This window comes from Nycticebus coucang, chromosome 8, assembly GCF_027406575.1.
Source record: "Nycticebus coucang isolate mNycCou1 chromosome 8, mNycCou1.pri, whole genome shotgun sequence".
In the NCBI taxonomy this organism is placed as follows: domain Eukaryota; kingdom Metazoa; phylum Chordata; class Mammalia; order Primates; family Lorisidae; genus Nycticebus; species Nycticebus coucang.
Window position 1 is genome coordinate 8,151,670 of NC_069787.1, and position 15,834 is coordinate 8,167,503.

Genomic DNA, 15,834 nt, shown 5'->3' on the forward strand with positions numbered 1-15,834 from the left:
TTTCAGGATATAAAATCAATGTCCACAAGTCAGTGGCCTTTGTGTACACCAATAACAGTCAAGATGAGAAGCTAATTAAGGACATAACTCCCTTCACCATAGTCTCAAAGAAAATGAAATACCTAGGAATATACCTAACGAAGCAGGTGAAGGACCTCTATAAAGAAAACTATGAAATCCTCAGAAAGGAAATAGCAGAGGATATTAACAAATGGAAGAACATACCATGCTCATGGATGGGAAGAATCAACATTGTTAAAATGTCTATACTTCCCAAAGCAATCTACCTATTCAATGCCATTCCTATCAAAATACCAACATCGTACTTTCAAGATTTGGAAAAAATGATTCTGCGTTTTGTATGGAACCGGAAAAAAACCCGTATAGCTAAGGCAGTTCTCTGTAACAAAAATAAAGCTAGGGGCATCAGCATACCAGATTTTAGTCTGTACTACAAAGCCATAGTGCTCAAGACAGCATGGTACTGGCACAAAAACAGAGACACAGACACTTGGAATCGAATTGAAAACCAAGAAATGAAACTAACATTTTACAACCACCTTATCTTTGATAAACCAAACAAGAACATACCTTGGGGGAAAGACTCCCTATTCAATAAATGGTGTTGGGAGAACTGGATGTCTACATGTAAAAGACTGAAACTGGACCCACACCTTTCCCCACTCACAAAAATTGATTCAAGATGGATAAAGGACTTAAATTTAAGGCATGAAACAATAAAAATCCTCAAAGAAAGCATAGGAAAAACACTGGAAGATATTGGCCTGGGGAAAGACTTCAAGAAGAAGACTGCCATGCCAATTGCAACAACAACAAAAATAAACAAATGGGACTTCATTAAACTGAAAAGCTTCTGTACAGCTAAGGAGACAATAACCAAAGCAAAGAGACAACCTACACAATGGGAAAGGATATTTGCATATTTTCAATCAGACAAAAGCTTGATAACTAGGATCTATAGAGAACTCAAATTAATCCACATGAAAAAAGCCAACAATCCCTTATATCAATGGGCAAGAGACATGAATAGAACTTTCTCTAAAGACGACAGACGAATGGCTAACAAACACATGAAAAAATGTTCATCATCTCTATATATTAGAGAAATGCAAATCAAAACAACCCTGAGATATCATCTAACCCCAGTGAGAATGGCCCACATCACAAAATCTCAAAACTGCAGATGCTGGCGTGGATGTGGAGAGAAGGGAACACTTTTACACTGCTGGTGGGACTGCAAACTAGTACAACCTTTCTGGAAGGAAGTATGGAGAAACCTCAAAGCACTCAAGCTAGACCTCCCATTTGATCCTGCAATCCCATTACTGGGCATCTACCCAGAAGGAAAGAAATCCTTTTATCATAAGGACACTTGTACTAGACTGTTTATTGCAGCTCAATTTACAATCGCCAAAATGTGGAAACAGCCTAAATGCCCACCAACCCAGGAATGGATTAACAAGCTGTGGTATATGTATACCATGGAATACTATTCAGCCATAAAAAAAAATGGAGACTTTACATCCTTCGTATTAACCTGGATGGAAGTGGAAGACATTATTCTTAGTAAAGCATCACAGGAATGGAGAAGCATGAATCCTATGTACTCAATTTTGATATGAGAACAATTAATGACAATTATGGTTATGGGGGGGAAACAGAAAGAGGGAAGGAGGGAGGTGGGTGGGGCCTTGGTGTGTGTCACACTTTATGGGGGCAAGACATGATTGCAAGAGGGACTTTACCTAACAATTGCAATCAGTGTAACCTGGCTTATTGTACCCTCAATGAATCCCCAACAATAAAAAAAAAAAATATTAAAAAAAAACAAAAAAGAATAAAGATTTTCTTACGAACTTGAGTCACTTGAGGCCTGGAGCAGAATATAGTTAGTTTGGGTCAAGTATATATGAGAACAAAAACTAAAATCTACCTTTAGTCTAGCTAACTCCCCTTCATTCTTGAAGGTTTTGTTTCTTCAAGAAGTCTTCCCTGATCCCACCCTCACCACAAGTTTTGGTTAGGTCTTCTTGTTATACATTCTCACGGCAACTAAGCTCCTGTCACATGCACTTATTACAATTATAATTATTTGTGAAATTATTTGTTAATGACCATCTCCTCCACTAGACTATGAGTTCCACTCAGGGAAGAGGGAGCGGAGATCCCCTGTCCCTGGCCCACAGTAGGCCTTAAGTAAATTATCTGTGGAGTATGTAATAGAATAACTAAACGAATAAATAGAAGGAATTGTATTGGGTCATTGACAATGGCTAGGATTTCAATTAGCAAAAATTTCAGATAACTAGTAAGTGGCAAAGCTGAGATTCAAAGCCCAGTCTGTCTGGGCCTTGAGCGTTCATAATATTCTCCAGTGACAAACTGAATTATTCTTCCTAACTCTGCACTTCCTCCCTCTAATAGAATTATGATCCACACCCTTTGCAACATGACTTTGCAGGATCTCACACTAGGAAGGCAGAGTATACTAACCAATCCATGACTCTGGGTTCAGCCTGAGACTTGCTTTGGCAATAGACATGGAAGACCCTGCACTGCACCAGTGTTGAGCCGAGACCCTAACTTCAATAATCACCAATCCTTTAAAGTTTATACGGTCTACCATAACAAGCATAGGACCCAGATGACTGCTTTTCCTTTACCCTGGATTTTGAAATAATAACATATATAGTAGATCAGAACTTGATTCAACATCTAGAATTCAGTCTAGCCCCAGAAGTTGATCCATACCCAATCTGCATACCAGTGAGAAAGAAATAAATGTTTGCAACTGGAAGCCATTAAGATTTGGGGATTGTGCAACATACAATATTTTTGCCGCAGAAACCTAACTAATATGCCTTCTCAGTGACAGGGTTGCAATTTATTCTTAGTCCTTTTGGCATTCAGCACATAGCTGGGTATATAGCGGGTACTTATCAACACTTTTGAATTAAACCAAATCAATTAAACCCAATGTTCCTCAGGGACATGGGTAAAATGGACAAAACTTTTTTTTTTTTTTTGTAGAGACAGAGTCTCACTGTACCGCCCTCAGATAGAGTGCCGTGGCGTCACACGGCTCACAGCAACCTCTACTCTTGGGCTTACGCGATTCTCTTGCCTCAGCCTCCCGAGCAGCTGGGACTACAGGTGCCCGCCACAACGCCTGGCTATTTTTTGTTGCAGATTGGCCGGGGCTGGGTTTGAACCCGCCACCCTCGGCATATGGGGCCGGCGCCCTACTCACTGAGCCACAGGCGCTGCCCTCGAAATGGACAAAACTTTTAACATTGCTTTCAAAGCAAAGCTTTCTAAAATGAAGGAATGGCCAGGCATGGTGACTCACATCAATGATCCTAACACGTTGAGAGGCCAAGGCAGGTAGATTGAGCTCAGGAGTTTGAGAACAGCCTGAGCAAAAGAGAGCCCCCCCACCTCTACTAAAAATAGAAAACTTGGCCAGGCATTGTGGTGGGCACCTGTAGTCCCAGCTACGTGGAAGGCTGAGGCAGGAGGAAAACTTGAACTGAGGAGTCTCCTGTGAGACAGGCTGACACTACAGCACTCTAGCCTGGGCAACAGAGTGAGATTCTGTCTCACAAAAATAAATGAATGAATGAATGAATGAATGAATAATAAAATGAAGGAATTTAATAATAAGTGGCTAAAGAGTGAAACTTTGAGAAAGCGGTCTTTTTTTCTTTTTTGGCGAGGGCTGAAAGCCTCTTCTGGCATTTTAAGCTTAAGCAGATGCTTCGGGGACACCTGATCTGACTCCTGTCAGATAAACTGATTAAGCATTCAAGATGCAGAATCTTCTCTGCCAGTTGACCTGAGGAAAAAACTCTCAAGATGTTGAATCAAATGAGCTAAATGACTTTTCTCTTGTAATCTTGTGTTTCTACAGTAAATGATGCAACTCAAAAATAAGTAGCTGCCAGGAGTTTGAGACCAGCCTGAGCAAGAGCAAGACCTCATCTCTGGTAAAAATAGAAAAGCTAGCCAGGCACCTTAGTCCCAGCTACTTGGGAGGCTGAGCAAAGAGAATTGCTTGAGCCCCAGATTTTGAGGTCGCTGTGAGCTGTGACCCTATGGCACTCTACCTAGGATGACAAAGTGAGACTCTGTCTCAAAAAAAAAAAAAAAAAAAAAAAGCCTAGAGGGAACTAGCTAGCCTTTCTGCCTTTTGCTTTTCTACCTTCTGCCATTTGAGGACAGAGCAACTAGGTTTCATCTTGGAAGCAGAATCAGGGTTCTCATCAGATACCAAATCTGCTTGTGCCTTGATCTTGGACTTCTAGTCGGCATAACTGCTCCAGCGATCCTCCTGCCTTCAGTAGCTGGGACTACAGTTTTTGGCCAGGGCTGGGCTTGAACCTGCCACCTCTGGCATATGGGGCCAGTACCCTACTCCTTTGAGCCACAGGTGCTGCCCCCCATTCATTAAAAAAAAAAAAAATTGGTGAGAGAGAGCAAGATGGCGGCCGAGTAACAGCTTCCTTGCATCTGGGCACCATGAGTCTGGGGAGATAGGACTCCAAGCATCTCTGGCTGGTGGGATCTGCCTATAATTATCCTTGTGAGGATACAGGGAGTCAGCGAGAGACTCCTGGACCCCAAGAGGAGGACTAAAACAGTGGAAAACCGGCAAGTGGTCACATGTGTTCAATCGGTCTAAACCCGCTGGCAACTTCCACAGGCACGAGAACTTAAAGAGCAAGAGGAAGTGAAAGAAAAATTAGGGCAAGGAAACAGATAAAAGAAATCACTCATGAGGAAGAATCATCAGAAAACTCCAGGCAACATGAAGAACCAGTCCAGAACAACCCCGCCAAGGGACCATGAGGTAGCTACTGCAGAGGATTACACCTATAAAGAAATGTTAAGAATTTCTTTAGAAAGGGAATTTAGAACACACATGATGGAAACAATAAAGGAAACTGCTAATAAAGTGGAATATAACCAAAAGGAAATCCAAAAACAGAATCAAATAAGAGATGAACGATATGAAGAATATAGAAAGGATATAGCAGAGCTGAAGGAACTGAAACAGTCAATTAAGGAACTTAAAGATGCAATGGAAAGTATCAGCAACAGGTTAGACCATGCAGAAGAAAGAATTTCAGAGGTAGAAGACAAAGTTCTTGAGATAACTCAGATAGTAAAAGAGGCAGAAAAGAAGAGAGAGAAAGCAGAATGTTCACTGTCAGAATTATGGGACTTTATGAAGCGTTCCAACATATGAGTTATAGGAATCCCAGAAGGGGAAGAAGAGTGCCCCAGAGGAATGGAAGCCATAAGAGAGAATATTATAAAAGAAAATTTCCCAAATATCACCAAAGATTCTGACACACTGCTTTCAGAGGGATATCGGACCCCAGGTCGCCTCAACTCTAACCGAGCTTCTCCAAGACACATTGTGATGAACCTGTCCAAAGTCAAGACAAAAGAAACGATTCTGCAAGCTGCCAGGAGTAAGCACCAGTTGACCTACAGGGGCAAATCCATCAGAGTGACTGCAGACTTCTCTAATGAAACTTTCCAAGCAAGAAGACAATGGTCATCTACCTTTAATCTACTTAAACAGAACAATTTCCAGCCCAGAATTCTGTACCCTGCTAAGCTAAGCTTTAAAATTGACGGAGAAATCAAATCATTTACGGATATACAAACATTGAGGAAATTCGCCACAACAAGACCAGCTCTACAGGAAATACTTCAACCTGTTCTGCACACTGACCACCACAATGGATCAGCAGCAAAGTAAGAACTCAGAAATTAAAGGACAGAACCTAACCTCTACACTGATGCAAAAGATAAAACTAAGCAATGGACTCTCACAAAATAAGATGAATAGAATACTACCACACTTATCAATTATCTCAATAAATGTGAATGGCTTGAATTCCCCACTGAAGAGTCATAGATTGGCTGACTGGATTAAAAAACACAAGCCATCCATTTGCTGTCTGCAAGAAACACACCTGGCTTCAAAAGACAAATAAAAACTCCGAGTCAAGGGTTGGAAGATAATTTTTTAGGCAAATGGAATTCAGAAGAAAAGATGAGTTGCAATCTTATTTTCAGATTCATGTGGATTTAAAGCAACTAAAGTCAAAACAGACAAAGATGGTCACTTTATATTGGTCAAGGGAAAAATACAAGAAGAAGTTTCAATTCTAATATTTATGCACCCAATTTAAATGCTTCCAGATTCTTAAAACAGATCTTACTCAGTCTGAGCAATATGATATCTGATAATACCATAATAACAGGGGACTTTAACACTCCTCTTACAGAGCTGGACAGATCCTCTAAACAGAAATTAAACAAAGATATGAGAGATTTAAATGAGACCCTAGACCAACTGTGCTTGATAGATGCATATAGAACACTCCATCCCAAAGATAAAGAATATACATTCTTCTCATCACCCCATGGAACATTCTCCAAAATTGATCATACCCTGGGACACAAAACAAATATCAACAGAATCAAAAGAATTAAAATTTTACCTTGTATCTTCTCAGACCATAAGGCACTAAAGGTGGAACTCAACTCTAACAAAAACGCTCGACCCCACACGAAGGCATGGAAATTAAATAATCTTCTGTTGAATAACAGATGGGTGCAGGAAGAAATAAAACAGGAAATCATTAACTTCCTTGAGCATAACAACAATGAAGACACAAGCTACCAAAACCTGTGGGATACTGCAAAAAGCAGTTTTGAGAGGAAAATTTATCGCTTTAGATGCCTACATTCGAAAAACAGAAAGAGAGCCCATCAACAATCTCACAAGCCACCTTATGGATTTGGAAAAAGAAGAACAATCTAAGCCTAAACTCAGTAGAAGAAAAGAAATATCCAAAATCAAATCAGAGATCAATGAAATTGAAAACAAAAGAATCATTCAGAAAATTAATGAATCAAGGAGTTGGTTTTTTGAAAAAATAAATAAAATAGGGCGGCACCTGTGGCTCAGTCCGTAAGGTGCCGGCCCCATATACTGAGGGTGGCGGGTTCGAACCCAGCCCCAGCTAAACTCCAACCAAAAAATAGCTGGGCGTTGTGGTGGGCGCCTGTGGTCCCAGCTACTCGGGAGGCTGAGGCAAGAGAATCGCTTCAGCCCAGGAGTTGGAGGTTGCTGTGAGCTGTGTGAGGCCACGGCACTCTACCGAGGGCCATAAAGTGAGACTCTGTCTCTACAAAAAAAAAAAATAATAATAAATAAATAAATACATAAAATAGATAAACCATTGGCCAGACTAACGAGAAATAGAAAAGTAAAATCTCTAGTAACCTCACTCAGAAATGATAAAGGGGAAATAACAACTGATCCCACAGAGATACAAGAGATCATCTCTGAATACTACCAGAAACTCTATGCCCAGAAATTTGACAATGTGAAGGAAATGGATCAATATTTGGAATCACACCCTCCCCCTAGACTTAGCCAGGAAGAAATAGAGCTCCTGACCAGACCAATTTCAAGCACTGAGATTAAAGAAACAATAAAAAATCTTCCAACCAAAAAATGCCCTGGTCCAGATGGCTTCACTCCAGAATTCTATCAAACCTTCAAAGAAGAGCTTATTCCTGTACTGCAGAAATTATTCCAAAAAATTGAGGAAGAAGGAATCTTCCCCAATACATTCCATGAAGCAAACATCACCCTGATACCAAAACCAGGAAAAGACCCCAAAAAAGGAGAATTTCAGACCAATCTCACTCATGAATATAGATGCAAAAATTCTCAACAAAATCCTAGCCAATAGATTACAGCTTATCATCAAAAAAGTCATTCATCAGGGCGGCGCCTGTGGCTCAAGGAGTAGGGCGCCGGTCCCATATGCCGGAGGTGGCGGGTTCAAACCTAGCCCCGGCCAAAATAAAAAAAAAAAAAAAAAAAAAGTCATTCATCATGATCAAGTAGGCTTCATCCCAGGGATGCAAGGCTGGTTTAACATTCGCAAGTCCATAGCCGGGCGTTGTGGTGGGCGCCTGTAGTCCCAGCTACTCGGGAGGCTGAGGCAAGAGAATCGCCTAAGCCCAGGAGTTGGAGGTTGCTGTGAGCTGTGTGAGGCCACGGCACTCTACCGAGGGCCATACAGTGAGACTCTGTCTCTACAAAAAAAAAAAAAAAATACGCAAGTCCATAAATGTTATCCACCATATTAACAGAGGCAAAAATAAAGATCATATGATCCTCTCAATAGACGCAGAAAAGGCATTTGATAAAATCCAGCATCCTTTTCTAATTAGAACACTGAAGAGTACAGGCATAGGTGGCACATTTTTAAAACCGATTGAAGCTATCTATGACAAACCCACAGCTAATATTTTACCGAATGGAGTAAAACTGAAAGCTTTTCCTCTTAAAACGGGAACCAGACAAGGTTGTCCTCTGTCACCTTTACTATTCAACATAGTGCTGGAATTTCTAGCCAATACTATTAGGCAAGACAAGGAAATAAAGGGAATCCAAATGGGAGCAGAGGAGGTCAAACTCTCCCTCTTTGCTGACGACATGATCTTATACTTAGAGAACCCCAAAGACCCAACCACAAGACTCCTAGAAGTCATCAAAAAATACAGTAATGTTTCAGGATATAAAATCAATGTCCACAAGTCAGTAGCCTTTGTATACGCCAATAACAGTCAAGATGAGAAGCTAATTAAGGACACAACTCCCTTCACCATAGTTTCAAAGAAAATGAAATACCTAGGAATATACCTAACGAAGGAGAAAATTATGAAATCTATAAAGAAAATTATGAAATCCTCAGAAAGGAAATAGCAGAGGACATTAACAAATGGAAGAACATACCATGTTCATGGATGGGAAGAATCAACATTGTTAAAATGTTTATATTTCCCAAAGCAATCTACCTATTCAATGCCATTCCTATCAAAATACCAACATCGTGGGCGGTGCCTGTGCCTCAGTCGGTAGGGCACTGGCCCCATATACTGAGGGTGATGGGTTCAAACCCAGCCCCGGCCAAACTGCAACCAAAAAATAGCCAGGCGTTGTGGCGGGCACCTGTAGTCCCAGCTACTTGGAGGCTAAGGCAAGAGAATTGCTTAAGTCCAGGATTTGGAGGTTGCTGTGAGCTGTGTGAGGCCACGGCACTCTACAGGGCCATAAAGTGAAACTCTGTTTCTACCAAAAAAAAAAAAAAAAAAAAAAAGAACAAAACACCAACATCGTACTTTCAAGATTTGGAAAAAATGATTCTGCGTTTTGTATGGAACCAGAAAAAAACCCCGTATAGCTAAAGCAGTTCTTAGTAATAAAAATAAAGCTGGGGGCATCAGCATACCAGATTTTAGTCTGTACTACAAAGCCATAGTGGTCAAGACAGCATGGTACTGGCACAAAAATAGAGACATAGACACTTGGAATCGAATTGAAAACCAAGAAATGAAACTAACATCTTACAACCACCTAATCTTCGATAAACCAAACAAGAACATATCTTGGGGGAAAGACTCCCTATTCAATAAATGGTGTTGGGAGAACTGGATGTCCACATGTAAAAGACTGAAACTGGACCCACACCTTTCCCCACTCACAAAAATTGATTCAAGATGGATAAAGGACTTAAATTTAAGGCATGAAACAATAAAAATCCTCCAAGAAAGCATAGGAAAAACACTGGAAGTTATTGGCCTGGGGAAAGACTTCATGAAGAAGACTGCCATGGCAATTGCAACAACAAAAATAAACAAATGGGACTTCATTAAACTGAAAAGCTTCTGTACAGCTAAGGAGACAATAACCAAAGCAAAGAGACAACCTACACAATGGGAAAGGATATTTGCATATTTTCAATCAGACAAAAGCTTGATAACTAGGATCTATAGAGATCTCAAATTAATCCACATGAAAAAAGCCAACAATCCCATATATCAATGGGCAAGAGACATGAATAGAACCTTCTCTAAAGATGACAGACGAATGGCTAACATACGAAAAAATGTTCATCATCTCTATATATTAGAGAAATGCGAATCAAAACAACCCTGAGATATCATCTAACCCCAGTGGGAATGGCTAACAAACACATGAAAAAATGTTCATCATCTCTATATATTAGAGAAATGCAAATCAAAACAAACCTGAGATACCATCTAACCCCAATGAGAATGGCCCACATCACAAAATCTCAAAACTGCAGATGCTGGCGTGGATGTGGAGAGAAGGGAACACTGTTACACTGCTGGTGGGACTGCAAACTAGTACAACCTTTCTGGAAGGAAGTATGGAGAAACCTCAAAGCACTCAAGCTAGACCTCCCATTTGATCCTGTAATCCCATTACTGGGCATCTACCCAGAAGGAAAAAAATCCTTTTATCATAAGGACACTTGTACTAGACTGTTTATTGTAGCTCAATTTACAATCGCCAAAATGTGGAAACAGCCTAAATGCCCACCAACCCAGGAATGGATTAACAAGCTGTGGTATATGTATACCATGGAATACTATTCAGCTCTTAAAAAAAATGGGGACTTTACATCCTTCGTATTAACCTGGATGGAAGTGGAAGACATTATTCTTAGTAAAGCATCACAAGAATGGAGAAGCATGAATCCTATCTACTCGATTTTGATATGAGGACAATTAATGACAATTAAGGTTATGGGGGGGGAAACAGAAAGAGGGACGGAGGGAGGGGGGTGGGGCCTTGGTGTGTGTCACACTTTATGGGGGCAAGACATGATTGCAAGAGGTACTTTGCCTAACAATTGCAATCAGTGTAACCTGGCCTATTGTACCCTCAATGAATCCCCAACAATAAAAAAAAAAAAAGTAGCTGGAACAAAAAGCTACACTTTCAGCACAATCTTTTTTCTGCAAAGACTTGCATTCAATTTAATTTCATAAACCTACACTAAATACAAAGTGTTCCAGTAATGGAGAAAAAAGTAATATCTTAGATATGAGCCACTGTAAATTCTTTTGGAATCAGGCAAAATGTAAAAATATACCTACCCACATATACCTACCCCCAGATTCCTCAACTTAAACTCACACAATGCTTTGCAACTTACAAAACATTTCTTCACACATTCTTCATTTCATTTTTGCAAGGACATATGAGAATTTTGCTGTTTTTTAATCCCCATCTCTGAGATGAGGAAACAGAGGCTCAACCACATGAAGAATGCCTGGTAGGAAGTGATAGATGTCTGACCCTTTCACCAATACCACAGCGCCTCGTTCCCAAGATTTAAACATTTAAAAATATAGGAGAAAGTTCTCTGACGTTCCCCCAAAGCATCAACATACCACTCCCGGGAATATTTTCTGGAGCCGGTCTGCTGCAGCCAGAGCCTTGGGCTTACCGCCTCCTAGGCAATCTTCAAACTCATACAGAGGCTGCCTCACAGGATTGGAGTAGGAGATCTTGGCATTGTCCACAAATGTGATGTGTCTGACGCCCCAACCCTGTGTGGGAACAGATCATGGTATGTTTTTGATGAATATTTCACGGAGCGTATCTGGTGAAATCATGAAAGAGGTGTTGCTTTGGGGCAGCCTGGGAAACTCAAAATATAAGAAACTTCAGACACGAGGGCGGCGCCTGTGGCTCAGTGAGCAGGGCGCCGGCCCCATATACGGAGGGTGGCGGGTTCAAACCCAGCCCCGGCCAAACTGCAACAAAAAAATAGCCAGGCGTTGTGGCGGGCGCCTGTAGTCCCAGCTACTCGGGAGGCTGAGGCAGGAGAATCGCCTAAGCCTAGGAGTTGGAGGTTGCTGTGAGCTGTGTGACACCACAGCACTCTACCGAGGGCAATAAAGTGAAACTCTGTCTCTACAAGAAAAAAAAAAGAAAAGAAACTTCAGACGTGGAATTGTAGAAATTCAGTTTTTGATAAACAGGATATCAACTTCCTTTAAAAAACAAAATAATTATATACTCAGTGCCTGGTTTCCTGTAGTAATGAGATTTTTTTAAATGTAAAAGTGGGTCAGACTAGTAATTCATTATTTTTGACAGAAGCAGCAGAGAAAGATTTGGAGGTCAATCCCATCAAAACTATCTACGTTGCTGTTTTAAAAGGATTAGCAATAGCCCCTAAGTGTCTTTGATTTCCCTTAATGAATAAGGGAAGTTAATAAGTAGTTATTAGGTATAAATAATAAATACTTTTGAAGTTCATTAAAGCCTGAATTAACTCCTCAGAAAAATGACTTAGAAGTTATTTCCCACTGTACAATATTATAGAATATTCTGTACTATTTCTCTAAAAGGCAGAGCCTTATTAATAATCTAGAATTGAGGGAATAATTCTACATTCTTAGAAATAGTTTGCATGATTTCATAAACTTCAATTATAAAGCTTTATACAGACAATTTTAAAGTTGGATGGGCTCTCTAAAATCCTGAGTCTAACCACTTTGTTTTCCCGGCTTGCCTATGGTCATGTGATTAACGATGAGGCATGAACGCGGTCCCCAGAGTTGCAACCAAATGAAGATGCCTACTTTTGGGGGGGTGGGGTTGGGCAGGTGGGTGTACTTTAGTTGCCAGTACGTAAGCACAGCAACCTAAGAGAAGTCCTGCCAGGACTGGCTGCAGAGCTAACATTGAATTCTTATCTCGATATCCTTCCATTAGGAACTGTAGGATTCAATTATAATGCTGGCTTTAGAGGGACAGTCAACAGGATCCAAGATTCATTTTCAGGGTTGAGAACGACAGATCGGGATCCACCATTCGTAAGCGCAGTTTAGACTGGCTGTTTGTAGACGACTAGTAACCTTCTGGTCTACCCATCCAGTTTTATTAAGTTACTTGCACAAGCTAAGCAACCTACCGTGGAAGAAATAAAGGCATAGAAAGTCCAAGTCATTTGTGCTTGCTTTGGGGCTATTTATTTCTGAAGCAGTTTTACATTCCTCAAAGCAACTGCTGAGTGGACAGCAAAGGCAGCAGTCTGGAAAGGGCCTGCACAGTGGTGAGAAAGCCAGACGCATTACAAACACACCTCAGGTTAGTTACACGCAGGTGTATTTGCACTTAACTTTCAGCTTCCTAGAATGCTACACAGTATTAATGGCTAATCTACAAAGATTATAGAAAACTAAAATGCTGAATGCTGATGCCAATGTGGTAGTGAAAAAACCATCTTATTGGTTAACAGTGTTAAATTAGTGTCATTTGTCTGGAAAGCAATTTGATAATTCGTTTCTAGAATCTTAAAAATATTTATATCCTATGACCTACTTCCAGCAATTTATCCTAAGAAATAATCTGCATACTGACCAAGATGCAATCACAAAGATGTTCTTTGTAACACAATTTATAATAGTAAAAAATTGGAAATGTTAATGCCAACCATTAGGGAAATGTTCCAGTAAACTGTATTTTATCATATAAGGAAGCCAGATGCAGTAGTGTGCACTCATAGGACTGAAGCGGAAAGAGAGCAGTTCATGCCCAGTCTGGGTAACACAGCAAAACCCTGTCTCCAAAAAAGTCTGCATTAGGCCGAGTACAGTGGCTCACGCCTGTAATCCCAGCACTCTGGAAGGCCAAGGTGGGTGGACTGCTCAAGCTCACAAGTTCGAAACCAGCCTGAGCAAAAAAGCAAGACCTCATCTCTACTAAAAATAGAAAAAACTGAGGCAAGAGGATCACTTAAGCCCAAGATTTGGAGGTTGCTGTGAGCTATGATGATGCCATGGCGCACTACCCAGGGCGATAGCTTCAGACTCTGTCAAAAAAAAAAAAAAGTTTGCTTCATAGTGAAGTATTTACAATGCATTTCATCTAACTTTAAAACTTAATTGACATTAAATACATTGGTATTCTCTTATCTTTTAAATTTACACTTTTTAGAAATCTTTCCATATTCCTAATATATGTTTGTGTTTTCTCCTTTTTTCTCTTATTCAGCTTTGCCAAGGAGACTTGTCATTTTGTCAGCCTTTTTGGAGCACTAAATACTACTAAATACTAAATTTATTTATCAGTCCTATAATTGTTTATTTTGTTTTGCTCTCAGATTCATTAACACCTACTTTTTTCTTTATTAACGTCTTCCTTTTGTGTAATTTATTTTATTATCTCTTTCTAACTTCTAGAATTATTAGGTACTTACACTTTCTTAACATTTTCAAAAATTATAAAGTCAGCGAAGACCCATGATAGAAAATTTGTAAAGTATAAAAATCATAAAGGAAAAAAAATCATAAAGGAGGAAAGATGACACACATTTTCCTATCACTTTTCTACTTATCTCCTTCTAGTGCTTGTTTAATAATTATTATATCTCTCTAACATAGCAATACTACATCTAGGGCTTTTTTCCTAAAGAGATAATCCTATGGATATGTAAACATGCCAGTGTAAGGATGTTATCTAATAGAGTCTCTAATAGGAAAAAAAAAAAAGGAAAATAATCTGAAAATTGATTATATTTAAATATGCCAACATCACTTCTGGGAAAGATCCAGATTGCATACTTATGTACAAAGTCTGCTTAATTCTAGGAAGTAGGACTTAGGATGAATTTAGAAGAAGATTTTCTATTTCTCTCTTATAATAAAAGCACACATTTCTTTTATAATGAAAAAGACACTGAGAAAGGAAAAAAGGGAGGAAGAGTAGTAGGGTAGGGGAAATCTGGGAGATGGAAGCCAGTTGTGTAAAATGAAACAAGACGTGAAGCCACAGCTTCGAAGGTGCCACTTGGCCCCCACAAACTTACCATTAACGTCCTGGCTACATTACAACCCAAGGTGCCAGCTCCAAGCAGCAGACATTTGGTGGACACAACCTTGTCCAAGTCCAAAGTAGGGACCAATCTCCAACACATCAATTTGAGATTTAGATCCACTGATGACTCAGCCAATCTAGAAAATGAGAGATTTATTTATTCAGTCACTCACTCATTTATCTCCCAAAAGATACAGGTATGCAGTAGCTATGGGAGAAAATGAAGTAAACAATAAGGCAATTTGACCAAAGGGAAAAGCAGATAAAGCTTAACAGGGTGAGCAAGGAGGAGAGAGGTTCCCACACAGAACTCACACCACGGCAGTCACCTGCAGCTGCTAGCGGTGGGCCACAAACTTGACACCGAGCTCCCAGTAGCCAAGGTAAGAAGAAGAGCAAGGCCGATTCTAACGGTCAGCGTGTCCATGAATAAAAACACACCAGCTGATTGAAAGGAAAGTTTTTCCTAGTACTGAAAACAGAAATTTCTCCCATGTCTCTTTAATATTCACCCTCAAATACAGAACTGGTTGCCATGAAATATTTCTTGTAACATCCTTCAATGTGGGCCAAAAGGACAACGCTACAGGGCAACAAATAAAGAACCAAAAGGTGCTACAGGTTTATACCAGTCTGAAAGTCTGAACTTGAAGCAAGAGCAAGTGTCTAACAGAGGTGTCCAAACTGGGGCCCATCGGCTGCATGCAGATTATCTGAGGACTGTTTTGCTTATCTGTGGTGTCAGATATCACAAAAAGAATGCATGGGTCTTTTCTTTGGCTCATCAACTTGCATTAGTATTTGTGTATTTACTACATGGCCCAAGACAACTCTTATTCTTCCAATGTGTGGAAGAAAAAAGGTTGGACACTTCTGGGAAGAACGGATGAACTGTGTGCCCTTCAGGATATCTATCATCAATACTAATTCCTACATCCAAACTTAAAGAGTTACGTAGCAAACGGCAGAAGACCACTTACTGTCAATATAAATGGCAGCCCTGAACTGAATTATGTAACACAGTGTTGGCCTGACAGAACCTGGTGTATGAATAGTCCCCCTGGAGAAAGTGGCTC

General features: G+C 40.1%; 1 protein-coding gene across 3 annotated transcripts in view; it reads right to left on the minus strand.

Moving 5' to 3' along the window:
- Positions 1-15,834, minus strand: part of ATG7 (autophagy related 7) — a 273,640-nt gene that overhangs the window by 192,415 nt on the left and 65,391 nt on the right. For all 3 annotated transcript variants that reach the window (XM_053600407.1, XM_053600408.1, XM_053600406.1), the window contains exons 11-12: positions 14,751-14,895; positions 11,323-11,481 (exon numbers count right to left, since the gene is read on the minus strand). In XM_053600407.1, coding sequence (XP_053456382.1) covers positions 11,323-11,481; positions 14,751-14,895 — 304 coding nt within the window. The remainder of the gene's footprint in view (positions 1-11,322; positions 11,482-14,750; positions 14,896-15,834) is intronic.